Genomic DNA, 16,015 nt, shown 5'->3' with positions numbered 1-16,015 from the left:
CACCACGGTTGGGGGAACTTGCTCATTGTTGTGGTTCTTGGGAGGTGCGTATGGTTGTGAAGTGAAAGGTCCAAGGTGTGAGAAGCCTTGCAAGCTGCCAAAGGATAACAGAGACAAGGATAACGGACACGACGTCATGGGGCCAGTGCGTGTTGACATGCCGGTTCGCCGAGGTAGATGCCGACCTCCAATGTGGACCTTATCGGCCAAGACCGATCCGTGCCCAAGTTTACCCACTCCATACAAGTGGGCAACCCCAGCACTCATGCAACCTCTCCCACTCACTAGTGACCATTGTCGGATCTTCCAACATGCTCATTCGCTGTTCAACACTAGCGCTGTGCCTCGACGAGGCCCCACAAACTCTATAACACCTGACAGCTGACCACTATTGACAAGTAGCGAGGTCGGCGTCGGCGGTGAGGGTCAGGCTACCAGAGCGTGGGCATCATGCGGAGCGCTCTAAGACATCGGTAGGGGGTCCGGCCGGACTAGTTCGCCTTCGATACCAACTGTGTCCAACTGTGCTACCTGGAGCAGAGCCGGCACTAATCTACTTTTCTTCAGACGCTCACTACTCCTCTCACCATCTCTCACCATGGGCATGTTTAGCAAGTCTAGCAGCGACGACGTCGCACACGAGATGAAGGGTGACGCGAACCCACCAACGCTCGACCCGCAGGAAGCACGTATAGTGGAAAAGTCGCGCGAAGAGAAACGCTTCCTCCTCAAACTCGACATCTTCCTGCTCACCTACGGCTGTTTCTCGTGCGTCTGCCTCCATCCACATCTGACAGAAGACAGGTGATCAAGTACCTGGACCAAACGAACATCACGACCGCCTACGTCTCAGGCATGAGCGAGGATCTGGGCTTTGTGGGCAATGAACTCAACCTCTTCACGACCTACTTCAACGTCGGCTGTACGTTTCATTCAAGTGGAGCTGACCCAGACTGTATCTTCCTCATTCCCTCGCAGGTGTTCATCACGTACTTCCGGCCCTCGTGGTGGTTGCCAGGCCTTGAGTTCATCTGGGGTGTCTTCACGGGCTGTATTGCCGCGTGTAAGACTGCGGAGCCGATCTATGCATTGCGCGCGCTGATAGGGCTCGCCGAGTCATCAGCGTACCCCGGCACCGTCACCATGCTCAGTATGTACCCGGAGATTGGCTAGAGTTAGCTGATACCCAGTGGCGTGGTACACTCCTCTTGAGATGGCCAAGCGCATCGGGTGAGTCGAAATGGGCATGCCAAGGGGTATTGGTCACATGGGCCCATGCCGGCCAAGTCAAGGTACAGGTGTTGAGGTGGTTCTACACCGTGCTCCCAATCCTATACATTACCTCTTCTCGGTATCGTACTTCCCCCGTTCAGGGCGGCTCGGATATTGAACGACGGCAACTGATACCAGCTTCTACCACTCATGTCAGGCAGTTGGAGGGATGCTCTCGGGCGCTCTCCAGACGGCTATACAGGAGACCATGGCCGACGCGCATGGCATCCGAGGCTGGCAGTGGACGTTCATCATCAACTGCATCATGACCATCGGGATGGCGCTCATCGGGCCCTTCTTGATCCCCGACTTCCCTGACAAGCCGAACCCCCGAGCGTTCTGGTTGACGAAGCGCGACTACGAAATTGCGCGGATGCGCCTTGACCGTTTCCGCCGCGTCGACGTCAAGCCCATCAAACCCGCGACCTTTAAGCGCACCTTTTCTTCACCACAACTTTATCTGGCCATGTATTTATACGTGGGCATGCTTATCGCGGTCAGCGGCATCGACTACTTCCAGCTGTGGCTCAAGAGCCTCGTAAACCCCGACGGGAGCAAGGTATGGGGCATCACGCAACTCAACGCCATCCCAATGGGTGGGCGGGCCATGCAAATTGTCGGCGTCTGGATCGCAGCCTACTGCTCCGACGTGTTCCGGACCCGTTGGGCCGTCCTCCTCGCCATCTGTGTCGTCGGGATTCCGAGCTGCATCATCATGACGGTATGGAATGTGCCCAATTCGGCAAAGTACTACGCCTACTTTATCCTGTACATGCTCCAGTCACATGGCCCGCCACTCTGGGCCTGGCTCTCGGATATGTTGCCCACCCACGCTGAGCAGCGCGCCCTCACGCTTGGCGTGTGCATCACAGCTTACTACGCGATCAACGCTTGGTCCAACATCCTCATTTTCCCGACCAAGCAGGCGCCGCATTACAGGTATGGCTGGCCCGTGTGCCTCGCCCTGTATATCACTAGTGGGCTCGTGATTGTCGCGCTTCACATCTACGATATCAAGGTTATCAGGTGAGCACTGGTGAGGGGCGAGAGCTGATAATCTGGCCCAAGAACTTCCTCCTCGCGCAGGAGGCGCAGGCTGCTGAGCAGGCTGAGCGCGACCGTGAGGAAATGGACAAGGGGTTGGGTCAGACTCAACACGTTGGTGTGGAGGATGTCGAGCCGGTGTTGATGCGTGATGGAGCCTTGGTATAACTATATGGAAGGTAGCAGCTTTGCAAATGGATGCTGAATGTTTGCAGTGAGGTCACACTGCCACACTGCCACGCTACTTTATCACGTACCATTGGCTTCGCACTCAACACCGCACCTTCCCTTCACTGCCGCCCTACTTTATCACGTGTCACTCGCTCCGCACTCAAAAACCCACCTTCCCCAACTTGCCTTCCTTCTTTTCACTCCATGTCTCTGACTCTCACTCTCTTTCCCTTGTCACTTCTACTCTCATCCACGTATAGCCTAGCGAAGCTCAACCCGGTACCCCCGCCAAGTTCTAGCTCTCATTGTATCGTGTTCTCGTCGTTGCCACCTTCAAACCTCTGCCCCCTCACTCTACCTGGATACACTAGAGCTCCTCGCCGTCAACCTTCCTCTTCGGACCCACACGGTGAGGACCATACATGCACTCCTTGCGGTTCTGATTACCAGGCCCCTCCTTCTTTCTACTTTGCTAAAGCCTCCAAATACTCTGGCCTTCAAACCTCGAGTTCGCAGTCCATACAATGAACAACCCTCTCGACCCCATCTGCTTTCCACACCTGCTGGATCTGATCCTGTCTCATCTTGGTCGCAATGAAGGCCTCGTTCTTCGTAATGTCTCGCACGCCCTCCGGAACCACGTGGATCCCAGGCTGTTCAAGCACCTCGTTGTCCGCAGTTTCAACTGGGACCACCCGGTCTCACTCCATTCAACCGAAGGCCTTGTCCCAGTTCCGTGGAAGATGAACTGCGGAAGTGATAACAAGAGCATCGCAGCACAGCAAGCGATCCTCGGTCAAATGCGCAAGTACTGCGTCGTTATGGACGTGTCCAACCACGAACCATTCTCCTCCCAAGACTACCAACGGCGGGCCGCATTTGCCGACCTGCGTTCCCTCCCCAACCTCCACACAGTTCGCCGTTTTACCCCGGCTGCATTCCAACCTGCTGTTCACACCATCATTGACTTCGCCGTCGTCGACAAAATTGGGGCTAAGAGGCCTCCGATTATGATGTGCAAGCGATACGTCGTTCCGAACTTGGCGATCCAGGAATGTCTGGACGAGGTCTACAGCAACCATTACATATCCAACAGTGACATCGATTCGAATGGGTTTCACTTTGATGGCACCCAAATTCTGGAGGACGTTGTTCTGGAGGGACTCTCGGGCGTGGAGGAAGTGGTGCTCATCTTCAGGGATTGGACGCGCATGACGTACGTAGCCGACTTCCTCGAACGCAACGTTGGATTGCTACCCACTGTCAACTTTACATTTGTCGGCGTCGTGGATGCCTCTCCTATGCTACATACCTTTTCCATCCACACGGCCAACGCTCCTAGCGTCAACACAGGTGAGGATTTGGAACAGCGACTTGAGGAACACATGGACAGGATTTCCTGTGATCCAGACATTGTCCGCCGCTCTGTCACCTTTATGTCCACTTCCGAGTATCTCGAGGAAGTGGGGAGTGAGAGGGTTTCCCTCGAAACAAGTCCAGCAGAAGGTCCAACGGAAGGTGTTTGGTAACGGTGTCCTTTAGCTATAGCCTAGGGTTGAATCACACGGTGAATGCCAAAATTTGCTACTTGACGTGGAGGGTGACGACCTGTGGAAACCAAACCCGCCATCGGATCATAGTGAGGATACTTCCCTCCTGGATCTGCAAGGTTCAGCCACGCCTCCTAGGAGGCGGTACGTCCGCACTTCGCATGGGTTCTCATTAAGGTGTGCGCCCTCACGTCCGTCTTTAAATCACACCAATACAGAGGCATGGCACACGCCACTCTCGGGTCGTGGGGTGATGGGACAATCGATAACGTCAATTTTTTTCCGGCCTCCAGCTTAAAAGTAATCCTCGTCGGATTTGGGCACGACAAACGCCCTAGGACGGGGGCAAGCGCATGTACGCGAGGACATATTGTACCAAAACGTCGATTCTCACACGACGAGTACGCCTGCTTAGGCGATAGTGTCAAAGTAGGCTGTATACTGGTTTCACGGTTTATTTTTTTGAATTTTCTGCAGTTCTGAATGTCCAAGTCCATTGGTGGTGAATACTTTAAACATCCCCTCCATCCCCATTGGCCTCACTCAACCTCGCTACCCAAGCTTCCTGGAACAGACTTAATTCTGTAGACCGAGTGTGGCACAGAGCACTTGAGCGATGCTACATAACTTGGTATGAGTGGGACAGTCTCACCATGCTGGATGTCGGCTTCGCACCGCGAAGGCTCAAATCATTGAGCATGCATCTGCGTCTCGTCCAATATCCTAGAAAACAAACCATCCCCCCTGCCAGCAACACAAGTGCCGCCACACCCCCACGCCAGCAACACAAGTACCGCCACATCATGGGCTTATACCGATCCATGAGTCGCGCTAGTCGTGCCCGCTGGGTGTAGCCCGACGCACCACCCTTCCTTATCCTCCGTCACCCCCAGCATCTCGCGCGGTGTATTCTGGCACATGACAAAGTCGTACAAGAGCTCACAAGGATGAGAAACATGGTGAGATTACATAGGTTCGGGCATCGCCACCAAGCGATACGTAACGCGAATACACAAGGGAGCTGTTGAGTGGCGTGCATTTGGCGTACAGAGACGAGATGCTGTCTTTTGAATATGCCCAAGTTTTGACCTCTCTTGGAGCAGTTGTATGTGGATGACATTATGTTTGGAGGAGTTGAAATTGGGATGGGGGACAAGGGTGTTCTTTGTATGATTTTATACTTGAGCTTTAGGAGGGGACAATCAGGGAATCTGCCACCGTCCAAAGCAGTTTGAGGTCTTCCATCGGCTCATGACTCCGTGGTGGAGGTTAGCTGGCCTCTGCGGATCGGAACCCGACCACAAGAGGGTGTTGGCGAATTGCTAGCGGATGCCAATCACGTCGGCTGGAGATGAGTAGATGAAGCGATGTTAGTGGCAAGCTTTGATAAGATTAGCGTGGGCATTCGACGCTGCCACAGAGGTCTAAGATGGAAAGAATTGCAGTGAATTGAATTTCACTGGTGCAGTTGTGTCAGAATCGTTATCACCGTGAGATAGTCAGATTATCAATCGTTTGTGGAGCGCCCAAACGTGCCAGACCGCAAGTCGATGTGTGTCCCCTTGTGACAGGCGTATTTGACTGGGTCAGTGAAAAGTATAATGTAAAAGCGGATGACTGTAGATGGCAAGGTAGCTAGGGGCTAGCCTAGGAGCTAGGCAAAGAGTTCTGGAGGAAGGCTGCTCGCTGGATAGTGCCCTCATTTCAAACATATACCTCTATCGCTCATTCTACATTCTATGAACTCTCAACCCCCCCTCCAACGAATCAAACTCTCCTCACGTTACCACGCAACCACGCAACCACGCAACCACGTCCTCTTGCACTCTACTTATCTACGACTGGTCACCTCCCTACGATCCCTCCACAAACCAATCCTTACCCTCTTTTCATAGACACACCCTGTCCCAGGTCTATCTGTCACTGGCGTGTTAGAATGATGCTCAGTCCGGTCAGGTTGTCACCGCGCCAGCCGACGCCACCCATTTGTGTCAAACCCCTGTCATCCAGTGACAAGTGCCACGAGTCATCATCACAGGCACAAGTCGTCGTCATCACAGGCACAACTGTAGAAGCCAGAGATGGCCAGAGATGGCCATGAGGGCAGGGCATGGTATGTTATAAAGGAATGGTGATGTTATGGTGAAGCATGAGAGGATGAGGAACATGGATCTTGACCTTGTTTTGTACATTGGGGGGTTAACCCTCAATCCTTCGAGCCGCCTTGGACTAGACTAGCGCCGCGCGTCGCGTCAAAACATGTTCTAAATGCTGGGATATTGAAATGGGGTGTGGGTCAAAGCCCATGAGCCCAACATGCTGAAAAATCGGAAGAGCGGGAGGGCGGAGAAGGGGCGGGATCTAAAGGTTGCTTGCCAAAAGGAGGCAATAGCATTGTCTTTAGGATAGGCGTTGAATTAGGGGTCAGTCTAGGAGTTGTTAGGGTTGTTAGGTAGATTCAAGGGAGTACGCAATAGTCATTGAAACCGGCAATCAGGGGTAATGGTAAGGGTGGACCCGGCCCATTTCGGTAACCCTGATGTTAAAGGTCAAGCATTGTTTGGCCCCCCCCCCTCAGTCCTAAAAAGCAAGGAGAACCAATCTGAGGGCTAGAGGGGGGACGCGGCGCGTGCACTGTTTACCCATCCATTCAACCATCAAGCGGGACCCTAAGCCACCCTAACATCCAAGTCAAAGTCAACCAAGGTACCCTACGGCCGAGGCTACGTTAGCCTGATCAACCTTGCAGCCTGGCAGCCTGTAGATCTGTAGAGTCCTAGTGTCTGGTACAAAGTGGCAACTGTTATACCCATATCCCACTTATGCACCACCAGCCCCCAGTGGATCGTTTGACGCTTTCCCTTCCCCTCGACCCACTCAACCATTTATCAGACGTTGATACTTTGTTCAACTAGTATCTCGTCCTTGTCAAACACAAAGGTAGCATTCTTATATATCCTCATCATCATCACATCCATATCACCACAACCACATACAGTTGCACAGCAATATACACTCTCCTTAATCTTTAATCACACATCCATTCAAACTACTACTATACCAACTTGTCGTCCGACTCGCAGCTATTCCAGCTAGACAGGTTAGCCACTCGGCTTCCTTTAATCGTCAACCTAACCGGTAGATTCAATCCGCCCAAACACGGCTTGACCTCTGTCCCAACCCACCATCCCACCATCCCACCATCCCACCATCCAGAGTCATCACGCACGGTTCACACTTTGCCTTCCAACGCCTCGCTACCTCCCTTTCAACTCATCCCACTCACTCCCACACCTTTCACCTTCCTTCTCAAACCCCTTCCCTCCTTCCCTCTTTCCTCTTCCCTCTTCCCTCTCCCCTCCCCCCCCCCTCTCCCTTCTTTTCTCTTCCTACTACCTGTGGCCTCACTCTCTCTTCCATATTCGATAATCGCACGGCGCCCCATCCCTATAGCCTGCCAACAAACGCATCGTCACCTGCGTTCCGCAACCCCTCATCCATCCTCAAACACCTCGTCGCAACGACGAGGAAATGTCAACAGCTTCTGGCGTGGCGCCGTCGAGCCTCTCGACGCCCCCTGCCGACACTACACTTGCAGCTTCCACCATTATCCCAGTCGAGCCCACTACTCCTCCTACCCCAACCACCGCCGCCAGTGCAACCGCACCTGTCACGGATGCCACACCTACTCCCAATGCCGAAGCGATGAGTGCGAGCCAAGCTGCTCCTGCTCCTGCTCCTGCTGCCAAGGCCACCACTGAGGCCGCCTCTGCGGCCGGAGCGAGCACTGGCGCCCAGGCCACCTCATCATCCACGCCCTCTGCTACCAGGTCGGATGCGCCCGCTACCAACGCCAAGCCGGCCAGCAGCAGCCGTGCATCCGACGAAAAAGGCCCAGCTCCCCGGAGTACCAAGCCTGCGCACAAGAAGCGACGGAAACGTGGTGGTTTAGCTGGTCTTTTTGTCGCTCTCGGCTGTATGTCGTCGGACGAGTTTGACGACGTGCCGCCCCCCAAGGTCGCCCCCGCGGGCGCAAACCGAAACGTTGCTGCTGGCACTTCTGCCAGTGCAACCTCCGCGACCAAGGGAACGACCTCGACTGGCCCATCTGCGTCCGGAGGTGCCAAGACCGCTGCCGCCGCCGGGGCTGCTACTGTCGCAGGTGCTGCCACTGTTGCTACAATTGCCAAGACGGATGCTCCCTCAGCCGCCAAGTCTGAGAGCCCGGTGGTCGCAACGCCTGGCACAGGCTCCGCATCTGATGCAGCCGCTGAGTCGCCCGTTACACCAACGCGCGGCGGTGACTCTGTCGTTCTGGGTGGTGGTACCGAGCCAACCGTCCCCCCACTGGAGGAGGTGAGTGTGTGCTCTTCTGACAACTCGACGCCCCGTTTTTCACAATCACACCGCATGTACGTGTGCTGACAATTCCCAGACTGCCGGCCTTACTTCGGGTGCTGTACAAGCACCGGGCTCTGGAGGCGAGATCCTCCACCAACACATGCTCCATCGCTCTGAGTCTGAACAACATCTGGCGGCACAGCAGGGCGAGGCGGGCAAGGCCGAGTCGAGCGGTGGCTTCACAGACTTGAGCGAAGACGGCATCGACGAGAGCGGACACCAGGAGATGCTCTACAGCGACGACGATTACGAGGATGACGAGGACCGCCTGATCGCGCAGGGCGGTATTGGCATCCCGATCGACGAGGTGAGCTTTGGCCTTGTGTTGTCGGTGTGAGCGTCTGAGCTGACGTCCAGAATGGCAACCCTGCACCGTTGTTGCCAGCACTCAGCGGCATCGATAAGGATCGCAAGTGTCTGGTCCTCGACCTCGACGAGACGCTCTTGCACTCAAGCTTCAAGATGTTACCATCTGCCGACTACATTGTCCCTGTTGAGATCGAGTCGCAGACGCACAACGTCTATGTTATCAAGCGTCCAGGCGTGGACCACTTCCTCACCGAGATGGGCAAGATTTACGAAGTCGTCGTCTTCACCGCGTCGTTGAGCAAGTACGCCGACCCAGTCCTCGACATGCTCGACGTCGGCCGAGTCGTGAGGCACCGTCTCTTCCGCGAGAGCTGCTACAACCACAAGGGCAACTATGTTAAGGACCTGTCGCAGCTCGGCCGTGACATTGACAAGTCGATTATCATTGACAACTCGCCGGCGTCGTACATTTTCCACCCGAACAATGCTGTCCCGGTCTCGACCTGGTTCAACGACCCTCACGACACCGAGCTCACCGACCTGTGTCCTTTCCTGTCGGACCTTGCTGGCGTCGACGACGTGCGCGGCGTTCTCGACGGTGGCATCTAGATTGTGTGACGTTGTCTGGTCGATCTCGTTCATTGCACTTAATCTCGTCCAGTCCGTCCAGTTCTCTCACTCTCGCTCTCCCTCGCGATCTCCATCTGCACAGCTGTTCTCACGTCGACACCATTGCACACATTTCCTTTGCACCACAGATACCCGATACCCCGTCTCGTTGTCTGTACAGACTTTTCCCGTGGCGTTGGTTACCACAGTCCCTATACTCGCCGTTTGTTATTAAGTCTTCTTCACTAGTATTAGCACATTCTTTAGCATGAACTCGTGGCCGCATGTCAGCAGCATGAGTAGGCCGTTGGGTGGGGATTAGAGGGTGAGCAAATGGTGTTTGAGCTGGCTGCGGAAGTAAGGGGATTTATGGGGAGATGACCTCTAGTGGCACCGAGTCGTGAGCTTGTTTGAGGATGAGCTGAACCATGGCCCCTGGTCAGATACATATAGGATCTTGGATAACCTCTTGGATATAGCTTTGGACTTGTCCTTGCGCCATATCATGGGCTCTGAAAATGTTGGACACTCTGAGCTCCGTGTTGGAACTTGTTGAGAGTTCTTGGAAAATAAGGCACGTGAGTTTGGAAATTGACGTAGCCGGGTTACGGTTCCCACCCGTGTACCAATCCGTACCTCCACCCAATGCCTCCATACCGACTGCCCACTCAGAGAGCTTGCACCAAGTTACCCAGCAAGCTGATATACATATCCCCGCCGCCCATTTCTCCCATTCTTCCCACCTCACCTCTCATCATGCTCTCGCGTACGGCTACCTCTCTCCGCACTACTTCCCGTGCCGGCCGCCTCGTCCTCCGCGGCCTGGCCACCAGCGCACCCGTCTACGAGGTGAGTGCCACATTGGGGGATCGAGGTGTGGGTGGAGGAGCGGGAACCCCCGCGTCCACATGGCGAGCGAGGAGATCTGGGCGGAGTACTTCCTTCTCTTCAAATGTCCCTCTTCCTCGCCTTCTCCGCCTCGCTGCACCCCGTAGGCCGCGAGCACCCGAACCAAAACACACCCTTAGGTCCCGACTAACCTTAGAACAAGCGCACCCCGCTGTACCAGCTCAATGTCGACCGTGGGGCCAAGATGGTGCCGTTTGCCGGGTACGACATGCCGCTCTCGTACGGCGATGTCGGGCAGGGTGAGTGCTACAGAGTAGGAGGAAATCGGACGAACGGCGAGCAACGCGATGGGGTGGGCCTGGTAACCACGGTAGTCGGCCCCTGTCGCGAGCGCGACTTTCACTTCATGGTTGCAGCCTGACTGTGCCCCGTGATTTTGTCTCCCGGCATTCCCAGCACCGCTGACCGCAGTCGCTGCCCATAACCACGTCCGGACCGGCGCCGGCCTGTTTGACGTCTCACACATGGTGCAGCACATCTTCAGCGGCCCCGGTGCCCAGGCCTTCCTTAGCAGCCTGACCCCTACCTCGCTCGACAAGATCGCCCTGAACGGCTCGTCCCTCTCTGTGCTGCTCAACGACAACGGCGGCATCATCGACGACCTGATCCTTACCAAGCACGCCGAGGACGGCTCCAAGTGGTACACTGTGACCAACGCCGGTCGCGCGGACGAGGACAAGGCGCACTTTAGCGCCAAGCTCGAGGCCTGGAACAAGGAGCACCCGGACCAAGCGGTCACCTGGGAGATTCTCGATGGTTGGGGTCTTGTTGCGCTTCAGGGTCCCAAGGCGGCCGAGGCTCTCTCCAAGCTCACGGACGCTGACCTCTCGGCCCTCAAGTTCGGGCAGAGCATGTACGCCGAGATTGGCAAGGACAAGGTGCGTTGTCACCTTGCCCGCGGCGGATACACTGGCGAGGACGGGTTTGAGGTTTCGATTCCTCCCGAGTCGGCAGTCAGCATCACCGAGCAGATTCTCGCTGTTCCCGACGTCTGGCCTATTGGTCTTGGCGCGCGCGACTCGCTCCGCCTCGAGGCCGGCATGTGCCTGTACGGCCACGACCTGAACGAGAGCATTTCGCCGATCGAGGGCGGCCTGGCCTGGCTTGTCAGCAAGGACCGTCGCACCGAGGGCTCGTTCCCCGGCTCATCGCGCATCCTCGCCGAGCTCAAGGACGGACCCTCGCGCCGCCGTGTCGGCTTCGAGGTTCCGGGCGCGCCGGCGCGCGAGGGCGCCAAGGTCTTCGATGAGGCCGGTAACGAGATTGGCGTCATTACCTCTGGTATCCCCTCGCCTACCATGGGCACCAACATTGCTATGGGCTACGTCAAGAACGGACAGCACAAGAAGGGTACGCCCGTGCAGATTGAGATCCGCAAGAAGCTCCGCCCCGCTTCCATCCGTCCCATGCCCTTCGTCCCGCCCAAGTACTACAAGTAAAAGAGTAGTGTAGTAGAACATTCCGGTTGTTGCATCGCATAAAGAGTACAGGAGGTAGAGCAAAGTGATCACAAGATTGTCAGCAGGCCGGCGGCTGCAGCGATCGCTGCGCTGGCGACGCTGAGACCTTGTGCACCAGAGCTAGGTTGGGAAGCTGGGCCAGATGGAGACACGGGACTCGCACTGGTACTCGCCGCCGCGCTAGTCCCACTCACAGAGCCCGACACATTCGCTACCGTGTCGTTGTTACCTACTACTCCTGCGCCATAAGCGCGCGTCGTAGCCCCATCAAGAGCCCATTTGAGACCGCCAAACACGTGCGCGATGAAGATCCCGTCGTTCCACGCTTGGGTTAGCGGCATCGGAACAAGGCAACTGGCGCGCACTCCCATTTACTAGGATCCACTCACTCTCATTCGTATGTCCCAGGGAAGTATAAAACGACCTCCCCACCTTTCCTCCATATTGCGGGTTCTCGATAAACCACGCAATAGGATGCGGACTCCCGAAAGTATAGTTCCCAGTGGACGCTGCGTCGTTGATATAACTCCCTTCTTCGACTGTTAGGAGGATCGTCGCGCTCTGGTTGCGCGGGTCTTGTCGCCAGTAATATACTTCTTCAGTGAAGGTCCAGCGGTCGGGGAGGGGGGAAGTTGCGGGGTGCGAGGTAAGGCGGATGAAGGTCTGGCGTCAACATGGAAGAGGTGGACGCACAGCTGGCTGTAGAGAGGGGTGGTAGTCAAAGTATGCTGATGTCAGCTCTCTTCTAGCACTCTCCTCTGCCTTATCCTCCCCTCAACATCTGACTTGCCTCTCTCCAACTTCTCCTCCCCCTCTCCAACCCACCCCCGTCCCTCTCCAACTCCCCCTCCCCCCCCCCCCCCCCCCCCCCCCCCCCCCCATCCCCACCCACCGTACCAGACTCACCTCCAACAGCCTGTAAATACACGGTGTCATTGTACAAGCACGCACTGGCACTGTGTACGCCAACATATACCCCGCCAGAACGGAGGTATCGCGCCATCGCGTCCTGCTGCGGCCCATTCAATACCTCCTCACTCGTGCTGACGAACATGATCCCGTCGAAACGGCTGAGGTTTTCGTCTGCAAACTGCGTGGGGTCCCTTTGGTCAGCTCCTCAAGGGCAGACGCACTCAGTGAACTCGAACTCGATGCTGTGTGTCGGCCCATTGCTGCTCAATGTTGCAATCGCCGTCGGGATGCTGTCGTGTCTATATCCCAGGGTGCGTGTGTATACTAGCACACGGGGGATTGCGAGAGCTAGTGACATGAGGGCAAAGATGGGTTTGAGGCGCATGAGGAGGAGGGATAGGCGATGGATGGATGTCACAACTTGGCTCCGAACATTACTAGCTTATGTCATCGCATTCCGCATCCAGCATGTCACGGGCCGAAAGTCAACCAATGTGCAAATACGAGTACATCCAAATACCAAACCCTCTATCGTCTATCTCTAGTGCTTCATCTTCTTCTGCTTCTCGATGGAAGCACGAAGACGTATCTGCTTGTCGCGCAGACTCGCCTTCTTCTTCTGCACGACCTTGTTCGAATGCACTGCCATCATGAGGGGCTTGTTGCGCGCCTTCTCGCGGTTCGTGCTCGAAGACGCCTTCTCCTTGTTCTTCTTGCCCTTGAGCGAACCGAACTTCTCGCGTCCCTCGCGCCCCTTGGCAATGTGCTCCATGCGCTCCTCGTACGTCATCTTGGAGCGCTTGCGAACGCCGAGAATCTCGCCCTCGGTCAGGAAACGCGACTGCTCCTCGGCCGTCGTGCTGCGCTTGGCTGCCTCGAGCTGTGCAAGCTTGCGCTTGGCCGCCGAACCGCCACCCTTCTCGACCGCATCCTGTGCGGCCTTGAGTCGCAGCTCGTTGAGCAGCGCAAAGTCGGCAGGCGTGAGGATCTTCTGCTGCGCCAGCAGCGATAACTTCTTCGCTTCGGTAGCTGTAGTCGATGTGGAGGCGACAGACTTGGCGTCGTCGTCCTCCTCCTCGGCCTCGTCCTTAGCCTTGGTCTTCCGCTTCTTGGCCTTGGGCTCGTCGTCGTCTGAGTCAGACATGACAATGTCGTCGTCGCCGTCCGACACGACGTCCATCCACCCGCCCTCGGAGTCCGAGTCCGAGTCCGACTCGACCTCAAAGTTGTCCCAGCCGCCCTCGTCCTCCTCGTCGAACGCCGCCTCGTCATCGCTGACCCCGCCGTTCGCCTCCTTGCGCATCGCAGCAAAGTGCTCGTCGAGAAGCTCCAGGCCCTCGATGCCCTCCGCCGCGACTTTGGAGTAGCCGTACGCGGCGACCTGGCCGTCGATAAGGCCCATGGTTGCCGTCTTTCCACGGTCGCGCTTACGCAACATACCGGGGTTCACCTCGCGGAAGAGCTGTAGAAGACCACCTGCGGCAGTCGCGACACCCTTGTCCTTGGACTTCTTGTACTCGATCAGGTCGCTCAGAAGGTCCTCCTCCATGCACCACGGCTGACGACGGCACACCTCTCGGATCGCATTGATACCGGCAGCGATCACCTCGGCGCCAACACCGGGGTGCACAAACTCCTGCGCGAGCTTGCGGATAACCGGCGTGAGCACGTCGGGAGGCGTGAGTTCGTGCACCGACTGCGCGAGCGCAACCAGGATGAGCGTGACCTGCAGTTGGTGGTAGGTGAGGTACTTGATAATGTAGGTGTAGAAGCCCAGGATGCAGAGCTTGTGCACGCCCATGACGCGCGAGAGCAGCTGCATGATAAGCACCTTGTGCTCGAGCGAGTACTGTTTGTCTGTCGTCAGCTTCCATTACACGTGACGTAGCTTGACTAACCGTGTTTGTGGAGGTTATCGTAGAGTTTCTCGCCGAATGTCTGCGGGTCGTTCAGGAGCTCGAGTGCGGGGAAGTTGACAGAAACTTGAGTCGCGCGATCTTTCCTCGCCTTGCTCGTGGCCCTGTTGAGCTTCTCGACCTGGCGCTGCCGCTTCCTCCCGTCCTTATTGATCCCAGCGCGATGTTGTGCGCCCTTGAGGTCTCGCCGGGCGTTTGCGACCGTGTCTTCGTCGTCGCTGTCGTCCTCGCGATCCGCGTCCGCGTCCGAGCCAAGGAAGAAGTGCAGCGCCGCAGACTGCACCTTGGTGTTGGGGTGGAACGCTGCGAGTGCGGCAATGGACACAGTCTTGGAGTCCGTCCACACACCCTTGCGCCACAGCTCGCGCACCATCATGACGGCCCACATCGCTTCGCCGCCCGTCTCCTTGCTCTTGCCCTTGCCCTTGTTGCCGATCACCTCGGCGCCCATGCCGCTCTCGATCATGCCGAAGAGTAAGCCCTGCACGACGCGGTTGAGGCGGTGGTTCTTGGCCTTCAGGTTCGACGTCTTGAGGTCGGTGAGGATGGTTCTCCGGATAGTCTGGCGGAGGTCGCGCCCGGCGTGCGGGAGCAGGGGAAGGAGCGTCTGGAGAAGCCTGGCGTTAGCTACCATGCTGGACACAGGAGCTCACTGAATGGAGTCGATGACGTCCTTGTTGCGTAACATGACGAGGTTGCGCACAGCGGTCTCGCGCGTGTCGCCCTTGAGCATCATGAACCCGTCCTTGCCGAGCAGCATGGCGCTCAGCTGCTTCGGCAGGTCCTCGGTGATCTTGGGATAGCACTGCGCGCACTGCGAGACAAAGGTAATGAGGTCCTCGAAGCTGTCAGTCGTCTTGTCATTTGACGATCCCGCAGCCGGCGCAACAGTCTGAAGCCGCAGGAGCGAGAGGTAGTGGTTGTACTGGATCATGAACTCCTCCTTGTACGCGACGGGGTCACGCTGGTGTGAGCTGGGCAGAGTAGGACACTCACCTTGACGAGGTTCTGGAGCTGCGGCAGGTTGTCCGTGACTAGGATGCCTCGCATGGAGCGAGACTTGACCATGGTGGGCAGGTGGAGCGTGTCGTTGTGAGTTGCAATGTCCAAGTCAACAGCTTAGATGGCTCGGGTGACCATTCCCTCCATACTACTGAGCAACACAGATCCTAAATCTTTTTGATCCCGTTGCCACCCAACATGTAAAGTGGAGGTCGATGTATTCTTGACAATAATTTAATACGATCCTAATCTCATTGATTTGTTATGAAGTAGTGGGGTCTAAGTGGAGGTCGCCCACCTGTTACCAATTTGACGTTGACCAACCTTCCTCGATACCATGCCACTGGCCACGGTAGTAACGATGGGGGTGACTGAATCGCAAAGTTGATCGCTCAATCGACTGCCCATGCTGCCCAGTAACCTCCTTGGATGCCTTCCTTCGGTTCTGACCATCTACCCC

The 16,015-nt window shown here is 56.4% G+C and overlaps 5 protein-coding genes across 5 annotated transcripts; 3 read left to right on the top strand and 2 right to left on the bottom strand.

The window, feature by feature from the left end:
* Positions 1–598: 598 nt before the first annotated feature.
* On the top strand, positions 599–2,302 carry CcaverHIS019_0202000 (uncharacterized protein; the record flags this gene model as incomplete). The annotated part of the gene is made up of 5 exons (XM_060597185.1): positions 599–768; positions 801–922; positions 953–1,150; positions 1,191–1,230; positions 1,411–2,302. 5 exons carry the CDS (start codon positions 599–601, stop codon positions 2,300–2,302), a joined length of 1,422 nt encoding a protein of 473 aa, XP_060454104.1.
* Positions 2,303–7,568: 5,266 nt separating this feature from the next.
* On the top strand, positions 7,569–9,356 carry CcaverHIS019_0201990 (uncharacterized protein; the record flags this gene model as incomplete). The annotated part of the gene is made up of 3 exons (XM_060597184.1): positions 7,569–8,393; positions 8,473–8,745; positions 8,796–9,356. The coding sequence occupies 3 exons, from the start codon at positions 7,569–7,571 to the stop codon at positions 9,354–9,356; spliced, it is 1,659 nt and encodes a 552-aa protein (XP_060454103.1).
* A 756-nt stretch (positions 9,357–10,112) lies between these two features.
* Positions 10,113–11,704, top strand: GCV1 (uncharacterized protein; the record flags this gene model as incomplete). The annotated part of the gene is made up of 3 exons (XM_060597183.1): positions 10,113–10,205; positions 10,402–10,504; positions 10,677–11,704. 3 exons carry the CDS (start codon positions 10,113–10,115, stop codon positions 11,702–11,704), a joined length of 1,224 nt encoding a protein of 407 aa, XP_060454102.1.
* Positions 11,705–11,772: 68 nt separating this feature from the next.
* Positions 11,773–13,022, bottom strand: CcaverHIS019_0201970 (uncharacterized protein; the record flags this gene model as incomplete). Its single annotated transcript, XM_060597182.1, has 5 exons — positions 11,773–12,050; positions 12,115–12,388; positions 12,419–12,453; positions 12,632–12,828; positions 12,859–13,022. The coding sequence occupies 5 exons, from the start codon at positions 13,020–13,022 to the stop codon at positions 11,773–11,775; spliced, it is 948 nt and encodes a 315-aa protein (XP_060454101.1).
* Positions 13,023–13,178: 156 nt separating this feature from the next.
* Positions 13,179–15,621, bottom strand: SDA1 (uncharacterized protein; the record flags this gene model as incomplete). The annotated part of the gene is made up of 4 exons (XM_060597181.1): positions 13,179–14,494; positions 14,536–15,170; positions 15,207–15,517; positions 15,550–15,621. 4 exons carry the CDS (start codon positions 15,619–15,621, stop codon positions 13,179–13,181), a joined length of 2,334 nt encoding a protein of 777 aa, XP_060454100.1.
* Positions 15,622–16,015: the final 394 nt, after the last annotated feature.

The sequence above is a fragment of the Cutaneotrichosporon cavernicola genome (genome assembly GCF_030864355.1).
Source record: "Cutaneotrichosporon cavernicola HIS019 DNA, chromosome: 2".
Classification (NCBI taxonomy): Eukaryota; Fungi; Basidiomycota; class Tremellomycetes; order Trichosporonales; family Trichosporonaceae; genus Cutaneotrichosporon; species Cutaneotrichosporon cavernicola.
The sequence above is the reverse complement of the archived record's forward strand: the minus strand, read 5'-3'. Positions and strand labels throughout refer to the sequence as shown.